General features: G+C 42.6%; 1 protein-coding gene across 2 annotated transcripts in view; it reads right to left on the bottom strand.

The window, feature by feature from the left end:
• The window catches only part of LOC146057369 (thioredoxin domain-containing protein 9-like), an 85,314-nt gene that overhangs the window by 62,292 nt on the left and 7,788 nt on the right, over positions 1–15,234 (bottom strand). Inside the window, exons 3-5 of one of the 2 annotated variants that reach the window (XM_083168513.1) lie at positions 13,622–13,740; positions 11,369–11,623; positions 450–1,182 (exon numbers count right to left, since the gene is read on the bottom strand). In XM_083168513.1, coding sequence (XP_083024639.1) covers positions 1,059–1,182; positions 11,369–11,623; positions 13,622–13,740 — 498 coding nt within the window. In that variant the 3' untranslated portion in view covers positions 450–1,058. Of the gene's footprint in view, positions 1–449; positions 1,183–11,368; positions 11,624–13,621; positions 13,741–15,234 lie in introns of those variants that run through there. The other variant, XM_083168515.1, reaches the window with a different exon arrangement.

Raw genomic sequence — 15,234 nt, 5'->3', positions numbered from 1 at the left:
GCCTTAAAGCATACCCAGAGATCCAAACAGCCACCATGAAGAGGAAGACCACCAGGAACCACAGAGATGAATATACTATTTTATAAAAAAAATTATAAATTGGATGCTGTGTGTACTGGGACTGCGTATACCCGCTCTAATCCAAGATTGGGCATGAGGAAAGTGAATTTTTTTACCTAGTTAATCCTTGCTCCTATTTGAATCCCCATGCATCTGATGTACAGATACACTGGTGGCAGTTTACAACTGAACAAAGTCATCTTTATAGGGACTCAACTCCTTTCTTTTGTAGTACTCAGTTTCAACAGATTTTTAAAAGCGTTATATACTGATAATGCCCAAATGTGTCCGTGGCTTTTGTTTACATAGTCCTAATTTTGAAAATGTGACCCCCCCCCCCCATATTATGCTGTGTAAAAAATAGCTAATATACATATACACATGTGAAATCCTTTGCTTCCAACTTTATTATTTCAAATGAGCATTAAAAAAAAGGATTATTTTAATATGAGAAAGTGTTTTCATTGTGATATGGATATTTCTAATAAGGCCCCATTGTTCTTTTAGAATGTCATCCTTGGAATAATTTAATGCAACTTAAAACATGTAACAAGTTTTTTCACTCCACTCCCAAATGGGGGAATACCATTACAAGTCTATAAAACATTCTACTGTGGTGCACACAATTAGGAACAACCTGATCTGTAAGAGACTACAAAAAGTTATAAATGTTATTTATGCAATAAATTAAAGAGAAATGCAGACTCAATTGCTGTATGAATGAAAATTTAGAATCAAGCTTTTCTTAAAAATACATAATCTGTAACAATTGGTGGGAGATTACTGTATTTTTGTTTTGGAATGCATAAATATTTTAGACCAAAGTATAAAGTGTTTCATTTCTAAGAAACAACCTGCATTCAATGTATTGCAGACAGATTAGAGCAAACCGAATTCCAAAACTTCGAAGTGCTACGTTCAAGACCAACTTGACTGCAAAACTGCAATGTCAGATCTTGTAGCCTTCTTCTTGAATCGGGTCAGGTAAAGGGATATATCTAGTCATCATCATCGTCAGAGTCTGAATCATACTTCTTTCCTCGTATTGTCTTCTTTTCAAGTTTCTTGAACTTACTGCCAGATGTATTCTGACTTTGGAATGGGGGCTCCATTAAATTTCCACTACAAAACCAAAAAAAAATATTATTAATAGATATATATTTTTATTAATTTATTATATTAGCAGTACAGAAACAAGTCACTTCAAGGAGGTCGTCTCTGCAGAACGGAAGGCAACAGGTCTAATAATGCTTTAACAGAGAGTGGATATTCTCCTAGGGTAATACAGGCGCTGAAATGTGTTACAGTTGCCTAGCTGCTGTGTAAAGTGGGAGAGTCAGTCCCGCTATTTTAGGTAGACCACAAAAAAAAAAAAGTATAAAACACATTGCTGTATTGAGGATAAATTAAAATACCATGGGATAAGTAAAATTTGTGATATGTAAAATACATAAAAAAACATAATATAATGACGCATAACAAATATAGTAGTAAAAGGTGCAGTCTCTCACATTGGTATTATGACCATTTATAGTCCCGTTCCTAGGTGTGACCTCTGGAACCTTGAGGACCGTACCCTCAAACACTTTGCAAAAGTCTCAACACTCACTAGACGTGGATTCTCACTTGTTATTGGCTCTGCTGGGGAGCAGTAGAAGTTCCTGGAGTGGAGAACTTGATCCAGAGGGGGTTTTTTGTACAGAGTTTAGCAAAAAAGCCAGTATAGCTGTCGAAACGCTTCAGGTGTGCCATCCTGACAGCTTCTGCTTTGCTTATCGGATGTGCATCTAAACAGGATTGGTACGAAATCCCGGCGGTTGGAATCCCGACTGGCCAAATCCCGACAAGGGGGGGGACGACGCGTGGATCGCCCTCCCTTGCGGGCTCGCTACGCAGCGGGCCTGGTGCTTCGCTACGCTCGGCACACTAATTTATTCTCCCTCTATGGGTGTCGTGGTCACCCATAGAGGGAGAAAGTGTCGGGATTTTAACTGCATCCCATCTAAACAAGTGGACCCATTCCTACAAAGTCCAGCCTACTTACTGTCCCAAAGCAGACCTCAGGACCTTAAGCTAGCACGAGAAGTGTCAACCTACTGCTAAATTGGGTATAAACCCCCCCCCTCTGGATCAAGTTCTCCACTCCAGGAACTCCTACTGCTCCCCAGTAGGTATTTTAATTTCTCCTCAAAACAGCCCTGTGTTTAATACTTCTTTGTACTGTAGTCTGCTTTGAAACATAACACCAAAAGAGCCGAATTATACTCACCGATAATTCCTTTTTCTTCCTAGAGATCCCATGGCAGCCATAACATTGGGATGTATCCCTTTCCCCATAGACTAGACAGGAGTTTTTTCTCTAGGACCGCCCACCTTGGGTATAACAGCCTCCTCCTCCTTAGCCTCAGTGTCTTTTGAGTGTCTCCGTAACCTGGAGAAAAAACACAATAATAACACGGGAGGGTAACAAGTGGCTGCCATGGGATCTCTAGGAAGAAAAAGGAATTATCGGTGAGTATAATTCGGCTCTTTCTTCTACGATCCCCATGGCAGCCATAACATTGGGACATACCCAAGTACACCACACGGGGGGGATAGCTGTATTATATTTACTTATGGCGATGTCAGTCCCGCTGACATAGCTCCTTGCAACACGTGGTTCCCAAAGTGGGCAGTAGATACGTTGAGTGCATAATGGTTAGAAAATGTATGGACTGAAGACCAGGTAGCCGCTTTACAGATATCTGTAACTGATGCCTTCGCCTTATTTGCCCATGATGTGGAGACTGCCCGAGTCGAGTGTGCCTGTACGATCGGAGGTGCCACCTTGTTCTCTTTCTTGTAGGCGAATAAGATAACTTCTCTTATCCACCTAGAGATCGTTTGCTTCACAGGTGCTCCTCCCTTCTTTATTCCTTCAGGAATTACAAATAAGTGCTTAGAGGTTCTAAATGTCTTGGTTCTTTCCAAGTATATGGATATGGCCCTCACCAGGTCCAAGTTATGCCACATTTCCTCTTCATCACTCTGAGGGTTTGGATAAAACTCGGGAAGGGTTATCTCCTGATTAAGGTGAAATCTAGAGATTACCTTGGGTAAGAACTGCGGGTGTGTCCTCAACACCACCCTGTCCGGGAACACAATAAGATAGGGTTCCTCGCTCCACAGCGCCTGTAGTTCACTCACTCTCCTCGCAGAGGTGACTGCTACAAGAAAAACCACCTTCCAATTGAGCAGTTTGAGCGGAATGTCCATGAGTGGTTCGAATGGATGCTTGGCTAATACTGTAAGAAGTAAGTTCAAGTCCCAAGGGGCTACTATCGACTTGATTGGGGGTCTAATTCTCTTCATTGCTCTGCTGAACCTCTTTACCACCTTTTCTTCCGCCAATGGCCTGTCTAACAGAACGCTTAAAGCTGATACCTGAGCTTTAATGGTGGCCGTTGCCAGCCCTAAGAGGAATCCATCAAAGAGGAACTGTAACACCTCTCCAGTGGAAATCTTACTATAGTCACCTGAGAACTGCCCCCATGCGATGAACTTCATCCATGTTTTGTAGTATGCTAGAGAAGAAACATCTTTTCTGGCCTTCAACATCATGTCTGTGACTTGTGAAGAGAGATTATGTTTCTTTAGTATTTGCCGCTCAATCTCCACGCCCTTAGACATAATGTCGCGGGTTCTTAGTGTAGTACTGGGCCTTGTGTCAGTAGGTCCGGTCTGTTGGGTAGTTCCCATGGTTTCTGCACTGATAACCTCATGGCGTTTGCGAACCAGCCCCTCCGTGGCCAGTATGGTAGGATTGCCACTAGGTCTGCCTTGTCCTCTTGTATCTTCTTTATCACCTTGTTTATCAGGGGAAAAGGTGGGAATATGTACCCTAGTTTGAATTGCCATCTGATCGTGAAGGCATCCAATGTTGCTGCTTGGGCATGATAATATCTTGAGCAGAATGTCCTCACCTTCTTGTTGGCAAAAGTAGCCATCAGGTCCACTTCCGGAACTCCGAACCTCTGCACAATCTCCCTGAACACCTCTTCGTTCAGTTCCCATTCTCCCGGATCTAGTAGCTTTCGACTCAGGAAATCTGCTACTACGTTCCTCCTTCCTGGTATGTATATAGCCGAGATCGAGAGAAGGGATTTCTCCGCCCATACCATAATATCCTGTGATATTCTCATCAGTTTCCTGCTTCTGGTGCCTCCCTGATGATTTATATGTGAGACCACCGTGACGTTGTCCGACATTATTCTGACATGATTCCCCACTATGTAATTCTTCAGTAGCCTTACTGCTTCCCAGACTGCTTGAAGTTCTCTTACGTTCGAGGAATTCATTGTTTCTTCTAGGGACCATATTCCTTGCACTGATGCATTCTTCATATGCGCTCCCCAACCAGTTAGACTGGCATCTGTAGTTACTACCGTATATCTTGGACTCTCTAGACTGGACCTTCTTTTCTCCAGGTCTCTCGTCCACCACCGTATGGACCTTCTTACTGATTCGTTCAGTGTGATAAGCTGATGGTCCCTGTACCCTCTTCGGATCAGAGGTAACAGGCACCCTTGTAGACCTCTCATATTTGCCTGGGCCCAAGGTATAATTTTTATGCAGGACGTCATCATGCCCAGCAATTGTACGGCCATCAGAAAGGTCACCTTCTTCGAATACAGGACCTTTTCTATCATCTCCTGAATTCTTATACATCTCTCTGGTGATAGAGCAATGTTGAAATTCACAGTGTCTATCAGGACCCCCAGGAACTGAATAATCTGACTTGGTAGAAAATGGCTCTTGGTTTCGTTTACTACCCAGCCGTGTCTCCTTAGTGTTGATAGTGTCAACTCCAGACCTTGTAGGACTTCTACTTCCGAATTCCCTACGATTAGCAGATCGTCCAGGTATGGCCAAATCAGGACTCCCTGTTTCCTTAGCTCTGCAATCAAGGTTACTAGAACCTTCGTGAAGACCCTCGGAGATGTTCTTAGCCCAAAGGGCAGGCAGGTAAACTGGAAATGCCTGTTTGACACTTCGAACCTGAGGAACCTTCTGTGGTATCTGTTTACTGGGATGTGATAGTAGGCGTCCTTTAGGTCTATTGACGCTAGGAACGCTCCCTTCCTTATCCCAGTTAGAATGGATGACAAGCTTTCCATCCTGAACTTTATCTTTTTTATATTCAGGTTGAGATCCCTCAGATCCAGGATTGTCCTGTATTCTCCATTGGGTTTCTTCACTAGAAATAAGTTCGAGTAAAAGCCTCTCTTGTGTTGTAGCCTGGGGATTTCCTCTATGGCGTTTATTTCTAAGAGTTGCTCTATCTTTATCTTCAACTCTCTTCTTTCTTCCATCGATGTTGGTGTTCTGGATTTTAAAAACCGGTCTTGTCTCGGGTGACATGCAAACTCTATTGAATAACCCCTCTGAATTATATTCAGGACCCATCTGTCCCCAATCGTCCTTTTCCAGACCTTTGGGAAATTCAATAGTCTTGCACCTATCTTGATGTTTAGTGGATAGTCATAGCCTTCCACCTCTGTCCGACTGAAATTTTCCTCGGTAAGGCTGGCGAAAGGACCGACGGGAGAGATTAGGGTTCCCTCTTCTATAATATGGCTTTCCAGGCCTGTAGCTTCTTGCGTCCTTAAAGGACGGTTTAGGTGTTCCCGGATAGGGAAACCTATTCCTTCGATCCTGCGGCAACCGGACAGATTTTCCGCCAGACAATTTCTGTATCATGGCGTCAAGTTTAGACCCAAATAAATAATTTCCCTCAAAGGGTAATGCTGTTAGTTTGTTTTTGGAATTTGCGTCAGCACTCCAAGGCTTTAGCCACAGTGCTCGCCTTGCAGTTATTCCGGCTGCCATGGATTTTGATGCAAATGCCACCGAGTCCAGTGATGCTTCACACAGGTAGTCAATAGATTTTTGCATGATCTCTAAACTGCGTAAGATATATGTTTTGGATATCTTATCTTCTACATCCGTATGTAGGTTTGCTGCCCAGAGTCTCAGAGCACGGGATACTGAAGCAATAGCGACTGATGACCTGAGTGCCCCTGACGACGCCGTATGCACCTTTCTTAAGGCGGTTTCCACTTTCTTGTCCATGGAATCCTTGAAGGCCGCAGCGTCTTCCACCGGTATTGTAGACCTTGACGTGAGCTCCGCCACCGCCGCGTCTACCTTAGGGATCTTGCACCACGCCATGAATTCTTCATCCTTGTATGGATACATTTTATCCACTCTATTACTAAGGGTGAGTTTCTTGTCAACATTCACCCACTCCTTAGCAATTATTTCCCTCACTACCTTATTAACTGGGAAGGACCTCCCCTTCTTTGATCTATCCTCAAATAGCGGGTCCTTTTCCGAAGCGGTACCTGTAGCCTCTTGGTAGTTCATCGCCTTGTATATGTTCTTTAGAACGTTCTCCACTATATCCAGGTTAAAGGTTCTATCCTCCTCTATTTCTCCTGACTCATCAGTGGAGTTCTTGTCTGGTTCCTCCATGCCGGATGAACCCTCCTCTTGGCTCAGCCCAGCTTGAGACCTAGACCTCTTAGCTGTCTGTGACTGGACAAATTCATGCTTAGACACAAAGTTTTGTTTCATCCAAGCCATCAGTTCCTTTAGTATCTCCGTATGCTCGGATTTTTTTTGGTACTTCCTTCATGGGCTCCTTATGTCTTGTCTCGCATTCTTCACATAGTGACTTGTTTTGACACGCAGAGAACACCTTATCACATGACATGCAGTTAGATTCAATGTATTTCTTTTTAGAAAGCCTTTTCTTTGGCACAGGGATAACTTCTGTAGGCACACTATAAGAGACAATGGACACACTAAGTAGCTAGAAATAAAAGAAATCTAATGCCCCAAAAACACTAAGGGCTTACCTCATAGGGGCACTGTCCAGCTTAGGGGAAGAAGGCACTTCCATCTCAGCCATCGTTTCTGCAGCCCAACGTGATGCCCTGCACAGCGCTGTCTGCTGCGTTTTAAATATGGCGCCTTAACCCGTTCATTGCTGCGCCAGACACATTTCAGGATGGCCTAGCGGAACAGACGTTTCCTGCACTGTTTCCGGGGGCACGTTCTGTGTGCGCACAGTAGCGTTGTTTTGGGCGGAAGTAGACGCCGCCGCGTACTTCCGCCCTCCAGTGCCTAGCCCCGCAGCGTGCAGTCGCGGCTTACAGCTGGGACTGCCGCTTGACTCACCCACGCTGCTTCTCCACAGCGCCTTTACCTCTGCACCGTCAGCTGCAGCGTCTCACCCTGCGGTCGCCCTGTATTTCAGCCGGCTGAAAGCATACCTTGCTCCAAACAGGTGCCATCGTTTCTGCAGGTATTTTGGCTGGGCATATAAAGCGGGTGTTTATGCGTAGGGGTATAGATAAATCTGGTCCCCCTCACATGCTCTCCTTCCCAACGATAAGAGGTAGCCCTTCTAGAAAGTAAAATAAACTAACTCCTACTCTGTCCTCTCTAACGGAGACAGGAAAAAAAAGACACTGAGGCTAAGGAGGAGGAGGCTGTTATACCCAAGGTGGGCGGTCCTAGAGAAAAAAACTCCTGTCTAATCTATGGGGAAAGGGATACATCCCAATGTTATGGCTGCCATGGGGATCGTAGAAGAAATTATGCTACAGTATATAACACTACATTACTTCCATTGACATGGAAATCATTTTAAACTTATGACTGGGTTAAACACAAATTAATAAAAAAACAAAAACAAAAAAAAAACCTTCAAATAAAATTATTATTATTTTGTAAACTACTAGTCTCTGGTGGTGCTCTAGGTGTTCAGGAGAATATAAGGATCCAATAAATAGGAAGGTGGTTGTTAGAATTACCAATGAACAGCTTATCCAATAAATATTAATGGTTGGTAAATCCAGTAAGTCAGCTCAACTTACTCGAGCCGGAAACCTATTAATCCAGGTAAACACATTGAGCTGACTGGACTTACCAACCATTAATATTGATTGGATAGGCTGTTCATCGGTAATTCTAACAACCACCTTCCTATTTATTGGATCCTTATATTCTCCTGAACACCTAGAGCACCACCAGAGACTGGTAAAGTGACATCATCATATTCTATCCTAAAAGTCATCTAAAAATCTCGTGGTTGCCATCAGGATATCTTGAGCTCTTGAAATTATAGAGCACTCCATATTGGATCCACCCCCACTGGAAGGACATCAGTATTTCATTTATTACATCAGACAGTCTCTCCAAAGTTAGTAATATAATCTGGAACATCTAATAACATTGGATGCCTTTTTAGGGTTGCTATATTACATCAATACCACCAGATGTCACCCTTGTGACATTCCCCTTCTTTTATTCTAAGTTTTAGGATTGTGTTATGCATTATTTTTAATTTTTCTATTTCTTTATGCATTATATTTTAGTATAGTTAATACATTTATTTTGATTTTAATCTTGAACCATCTGAAAAATTTATTCAGCCAGCGCTGGCAATATCTTCTTCATACTAATCTCTTTTAGGGGAGTGACTACCCCTTGCCAGCTGCTGATAATAGGGCACCACACATTTTTATTCTATATCCTAACAAAATTAGCCCTAGCGCGAATGTCTGTGTATACATGTATTATGGCATATAGATTGTAAGCTCCACTGGTTAATGTACAAATATAGTATTCTCTGTAAAGCGCTGTAGAATATGTGTGCGCTATATATATAATTGGTAATGAATATCAAAATGAAAATGCATGTATTGGAAGGTGAAGAAAAACTAATTATACAGCGAGCTAGATATCAATAGGAAATAAAGATAACTCCTCATACCTTTTCATTACCCTTCCAAACCTCTTCATAAAAGGACCTCCAGAAGGTGAATAAATCAGATATATTGTAACCCCGTATTATAACAAAGAATTATTTACTAACACTTCCATACGGGATGCAGTTGAAATCCCGGCGCCGGAATCCCGACCGCCAAAATCCTGGTACTTTGTCCCTCTGTGTGTGTGTTCACGACACCCATAGAGGGAGAATAAATTAGTGTGCAGAGTGTAGCGAGGCACCGGGTCCACAAGTGGGGGGGGGTCCACAAGTGGGGGCGATCCACGTTTCCCCTTGTTGGGATTTCGGCGTCTGGGATTTTGACCGCAGGGATTTCAAACCAATCCCCTTCCATACATAGCACATTCGGTTGCGCTTTACACGGATATGCTCTATTACAATAATAAAATACAGTAATAAATACAGTATAATATAGCAAATCAAATGCAGATCAAAAGTGTCCTAAAAACCATTCGATGTGGATTAGATTTTGCTTCTATAAGCAAAATCGAATCGAAGACAGAAAAAAATAAATAAATAATCCAAGCGTGTGTACACAGCTAATGTCTAGGGCAGTGGTGTCAAACTCATGACCCTCCAGCTGTTGTGAAACTATACATCCCAGCATGCCCTGCCACAGATTTTATATAATGGATTGCTAAAATTGTGTCAGGGCATGCTGGGACGTGTAGTTCCACGACAGCTGGAGGGCAAGGAGTTTGACACCACTGGTCTAGGTCGACACAAGCAACACCAATTAGTGTACTGCTTCGCTCGCCATGATTCAGGCCAGGTCTCTGCTACCACTGCACTCAGTACACTTTGCCATTCACAATCCACATGGCTGGTAAAGTAAGAAGTAAAAAAAATATATAAAAAAAAAAAAAATAGAAAATTTAAAAAAAAAACTCATGTCATCCTTTTCATGTGTTGACCATTGCCACCTTGATCTATTGACTGTCTACCGAGACACTGTCTGTCAGTCATCTGGATACAATAAATAGTAACGAGATATAGGTCTCTAACCTCCTATGTGGAAAAAACTTGGTGCGAGGAGGTTTTACGGCATACCTTGTTAAAAGCTAATCTACCTCCTAAATCTAAGCCAGTGGTTCCAATACGGTGTGCACTGGCACACTGTGGTGCCTCAGGGTACTTGCAGGGGTTCCTTAGATTGGTGGCACAGGACCAATCAAATTATTTATGATCATAACATATGGACACATAGAAGTGAATCTGGTCCCTCACCACTTAACGGAACCTACAGATGACATAAGTACCTTTTATTATATAAAAAGAGTTTTTGTTTCCTAGCACGGCCACACGGATTTCCATCGGGGTGGTCGTGTCGGAAAAATCGCGTCGGTCGCATCGCATGCATTCAAAGGAAATCAGGTCCATCGCGGGCATCGTATACCTTAACTGAAAGGTACACGATGCCCGCGATTGTGGCCGTGCTAGGAAACAAGTACCTAATACATTTTTTTTTTTTTCTAATAGCTCAATAAAAAAATACGGTACTAGAACGGCCATAATCGGGGGTAATCGTGTACCTTAACTTAAGGTACACGATTACCCCTGATGGACCCGATTTCCTTTGAAATCAGGTTCATTTTGCCGGCAAAAGAAAAAATCGGGTCCATTGCGTCGGTCGGGTGCATTAACATAGCACGCGAAGCGACCGACGCGATGCACCCGATTTTGCCATAGGGGTCAATGTTAAAATATTTTTAACATTGTAATCGGGAAAAAATGGGAAATGGGCCAATATGGCCCATTTCTCATTGTATATGCCCCCCCCCATTGTGAACGTCACCCCACGATTGACGCCAACCCGAAGCGTGGCGAGCGTAGCGAGCCCGCGAGGGGCGGCGGTACGCGTCCTCCGACCTTTTCATACCCCTACTATCCACGTGTTGAATCCAATGTAAAATAGGGTCCCAGGGACCCTATTCACATTTCAATCAATGTAAAAATCGGGACTATCGCATCTGTCACATCGCATGCGATTTGATCGATGCGATGCGACCCGATCAACATCGGTGCGGCCGTTCTAGGAAACAAGTACCAAAAATACACTTGGCATGTGAAAGAAATGTTGATACTCTGGGCCAGTGGTTCTCAACCTCGGTCCTCAAGTATCCCCAAAAGAGCACATTTTCCAGGTCACCTGGCAGGTGCACTCATCATTCACGGACACATTTTAAAAGATAACTGGTGGAGCTAATTATTTCACCTGTGATTCTGTGTGGAGACCTGAAAGATGTGAACTGTTGGGGGGTCCTGGAGGACCGAGGTTAAGAAGCACTGCTCTGGAGCACCGTAATTCTAAAAAGTTTGGGAACCGCTAGTCTAAGCCCTCAGGTGATCAGTCATTTTCTACTGCTGATCATACAAATGTTTAATGAATAGTAACAGAAAAAGAGCAAATTGAAAATTAAATTTGTAATAGGTTAATAAGATCACACTATTAAATCAAACTGTTATTACCTGTACTTAATGATATCAGCACAGCCAAGTCTCCATTCCAAAGTCTCAGTGGTAAATTCATCTGTATTGCCCAAGTCAGTAAAGCCAACCACGTAATCTTTTGTCTTTCCATCTTTCACCAATGCCAGAGTTGGGATGACTTTTATGCGGAGTCTTTCACTTAGGAAAGGGGCTTTCTCCACATTCAGTTTCAGGAACTTTGTTTCGAAATGCTTCTTGGCCAGCAAAGCCAAATGCTTGTCCATGATCTTACACCTGGTCAAGAAAAAGAAAATATGGCAACAGTTTAACTCAAAACAGATCCACAAGTTCCATAACATTTAAACACAATAGAAAAGATGACATCACTATTCCTCACATTGTACGTGAATAGACTAGATATCTACAATATGCAAGAGTGAATAAAAAAATAAAAAAAGTGGGTGAATTTTCGAAGCCCAATCAGCCTAACTAGAGAAACATAATTTTGATGAAAATAGTAAAGAAGAATGAATATGCTTAATATAAATCAAATATAGGCCGGTATGGAATGACAGACTATTTTAGTCACTAGTTTGTCCAACAATACCCGGGAACTCGACAATGTAATGGCATGTGTCTTTATTGCTCTGAATGTAAATCGGATCCTATTCTGGTATTTTTAGAGACCGACCAAAACGCATTGTATAGTATATATCAGTTGCAGGCCAGGATGTTATAGGAGCCGAGTTAACAGCTCTAAAAACTTGGACATGAATACAGCCATTTGTTTTGACAATGTTGAAAATTATTTCCAACTACACAAGCACATTAGCGACAAATAATTGTAAAATTATTTTGAACCTGAAAAATGCTAAATGAACTTTGATCTGTCAAAATAGGTACATGTACTGTACAAATGCATCTTCTGCGCATCGGATGTGTAATCAGCTTCTACTGATTAAAATTATAAGCAGCATGCCTATATTCTGTATGTAATTGTGACTGCATCTTCATAAAAAATGTGATGTTACAGTGTTTCCCAGCCAAACAGTGTAACATTATGCGGCACGCAGATGCATTTACAATCATATGCAGCATGCCTATATTCTGTGTTTAATCGCAACTGTACCTGCATTCCATAAAATGTTTCTTTGTTTTGCTGAAAAACACTGTAGATTCACATTTTTTATGCAAATAGTCACAATTACAAACAGAATGTAGCCATGCTGCATATCATTTTACATAAATAAGTATATTTGGCATTTTTAAGGTTATGCTGCTTTCCCACTGCCTAAACCGGTAAAGACCCATTTTTTTAAGTCTCTTACCCGTTTAAAGACCCGTTTAAAAAACATTCATCCCTACCGACCATTCAGCCTGGCCAGGGGCCCTGAGGGAGTGGGGACCCCCCCAATAAAGGGGTCCCCCCGCTCCAGGACTTACCTGACCAGGCTGAAGCCTGGTGCTGTCCCCGGTGACCCTGTGCGGTGGTCACCGGGCTGATTGAGTGTAAAAAAAATAGAATAAACTATTGTCTTTTACTGTGGAACTATGAGTCCCAGCAAGCCTCCCCCGCATGCTGGGACTTGGAGAACCACAAGTCCCAGCATGAGGGGCATTAAAGGGCCCGCTGGCACTTGTAGTTCTACAGTAAAAGAAATAGTTAAATAAACACACACTGACAACACAGAAAAATAAAAGTTGAATACATACATTACACACACACATACTGATACTTACCCATCTTGAGCCCGTAGGTAGTTTTGGGGTCCGGGGCTCCAGGGCTGCTGAGTCGGGGTACAGCAACCTGGAGCATTCCCACTGCAGCTCTACCCATTTAAAAAGGCAAAAAAACCCCGGCAAATTACAGTTTAAGAGCTGAAGTGGGAAAGGGGTATTAGAAACTATTTTAAAAATATTTATTTGTTGCAAATGTGCTGCTTGGAATCAAATTACAACAAAAAAGATCTATTCTAATTAGGTCAGACTTTATAGAGCTGTTTTGGGTCCAATTTACTACCTCGGCTCCAAATACTGGCAGTTCGTATTTGGAACCAAATGCATCACTTAATGAACTTGGATGCTAATACATCGTCTGACTTAAAATGTCAACTTTTTGCAGAAAAATCTGATATTTCACAAATTTAGACCAAAATCGTCTGCAATCCCGGCAATGCCATTTTATTATGATATTCAATTTTGGTTATTTGTATCTTTAACAAAATACTTAAATAGATAATGAATAATGATGGTCACAAGAAATGTAATAGAATTCATAAAATATAATAATACCTGAAAGCAGAGTCTCTGTAAAAATGACAGACAACATTTTTACTTTCCTTCACTTCTTGGAAGAAGTCTCTCTCACTGGGTATTTCTCGATATTCACCATGACCTTTGGATATCCATTCCTGAATTCAAAAACATTCATCCAAAATGAATTTAAAAAAAATTAGTACTTTGGTTATATTTCCTAAGCAGCAACTTTTTATAATTATCCATTATTCTGCTTTCCTGACTGGAGTCAAGAGCAATGATATCAAATAGACCAGATTTATAAGATTGTCATCTCCCCTTGAGCAGGAGCCTGTGTGCATTTTCTTATACCATCTTCTCCTGCGAACAATGTTATTAAACCTCAGGTTTCAGAGGCCGCTGCTCTTGTTATAGAATATATTTTTGGGTACTCTTTACTTAGCAAGGCGCCCATCGCGGGCATTGAATGCACTAAAAAATCGGGTGCGACGCGACGGACGCGATTTCCCATAGGGAACAATGTTAAATGTCTCAATTGACCCGATTTTCCTGTTCAATGCCTCAATTGACCCGATTTTTCCATAGGAAACAATGTTTAATGGGCCACAGAGGCCAAATAGGCACCCTGAAGTGTGAAATGGCCCCCACAACTGTTAACGCCACCCCACGATCAACGTGAACCCGAAGCGTGGCGAGTGCAGCGAGCCCGCGAGGGGCGGCGGTACGCGTCCTACGACCTTTTCATACCCCCACTATCCACGTCGGCGTGGAGTTGAGAATAGAATAGTGTGGCGAGCGCAGCGAGCCACCGAGCCCGAAGCGTGGCGAGCGCAGCGAGCCCCGCGTTTTCCTGTGAAGGTATCCGCGTGCGCTCGCCACGCTTCGGGCTCGGTGGCTCGCCACACTATTCTATTCTCAACTCCACGCCGACGTGGATAGTGGGGGTATGAAAAGGTCGTAGGACGCGTACCGCTGCGCTCGCCACGCTTCGGGTTGACGTTGATCGTGGGGTGGCATTAACAATTGTGGGGGCCATTTCACACTTCAGGGTGGCTATTTGACCTCTGTGGGCCATTTAACATTGTTTCCTATGGAAAATCGGGTCAATTGAGGCATTGAACAGGAAAATCGGGTCAATTGAGACATTTAACATTGTTCCCTATGGGAAATCGCGGGCATCGCGTCGGTCGCACCCGATTTTTAGTGCATTCAATACCCGCGATTTTTTTACCTGCGATGCCCACGATCAAAATCGTAAAGAGTACCTATTTTTGGACTGTAAGGGTTGGAGGTGTAAATGTAAAATGGAACGCACAGCCAGTTTACAGTCCGGTGTGCTTTACACTGACTGCAATTGCAGTCTTACAATTTTTGTCTCCAACCCAGTGGGAAGTGGTGACTTACAACAGCCATTACTATGTAAATAAAGCCATAATTCACTCGCATTTCTAGATTTTATTTTTTACTCCACTTCTATTATTGAGCTATATAAAAAAAGGTGCTGCAGACCCATTGTGGCACCAAATCTAATAACCTTTCACAAAAATCCATTGAGCAAGCTTCTACCTGTGTATAGGCAGTTCATAATAATTTACACTCATGAATATCCATAGAAACCCAGGACATCAATGGTGGAAAAGAGTTACTTA

Source organism: Crinia signifera, chromosome 2 (assembly GCF_055691185.1).
Source record: "Crinia signifera chromosome 2, ASM5569118v1, whole genome shotgun sequence".
NCBI classification, from domain to species: domain Eukaryota; kingdom Metazoa; phylum Chordata; class Amphibia; order Anura; family Myobatrachidae; genus Crinia; species Crinia signifera.
The sequence above is the reverse complement of the archived record's forward strand: the minus strand, read 5'-3'. Positions and strand labels throughout refer to the sequence as shown.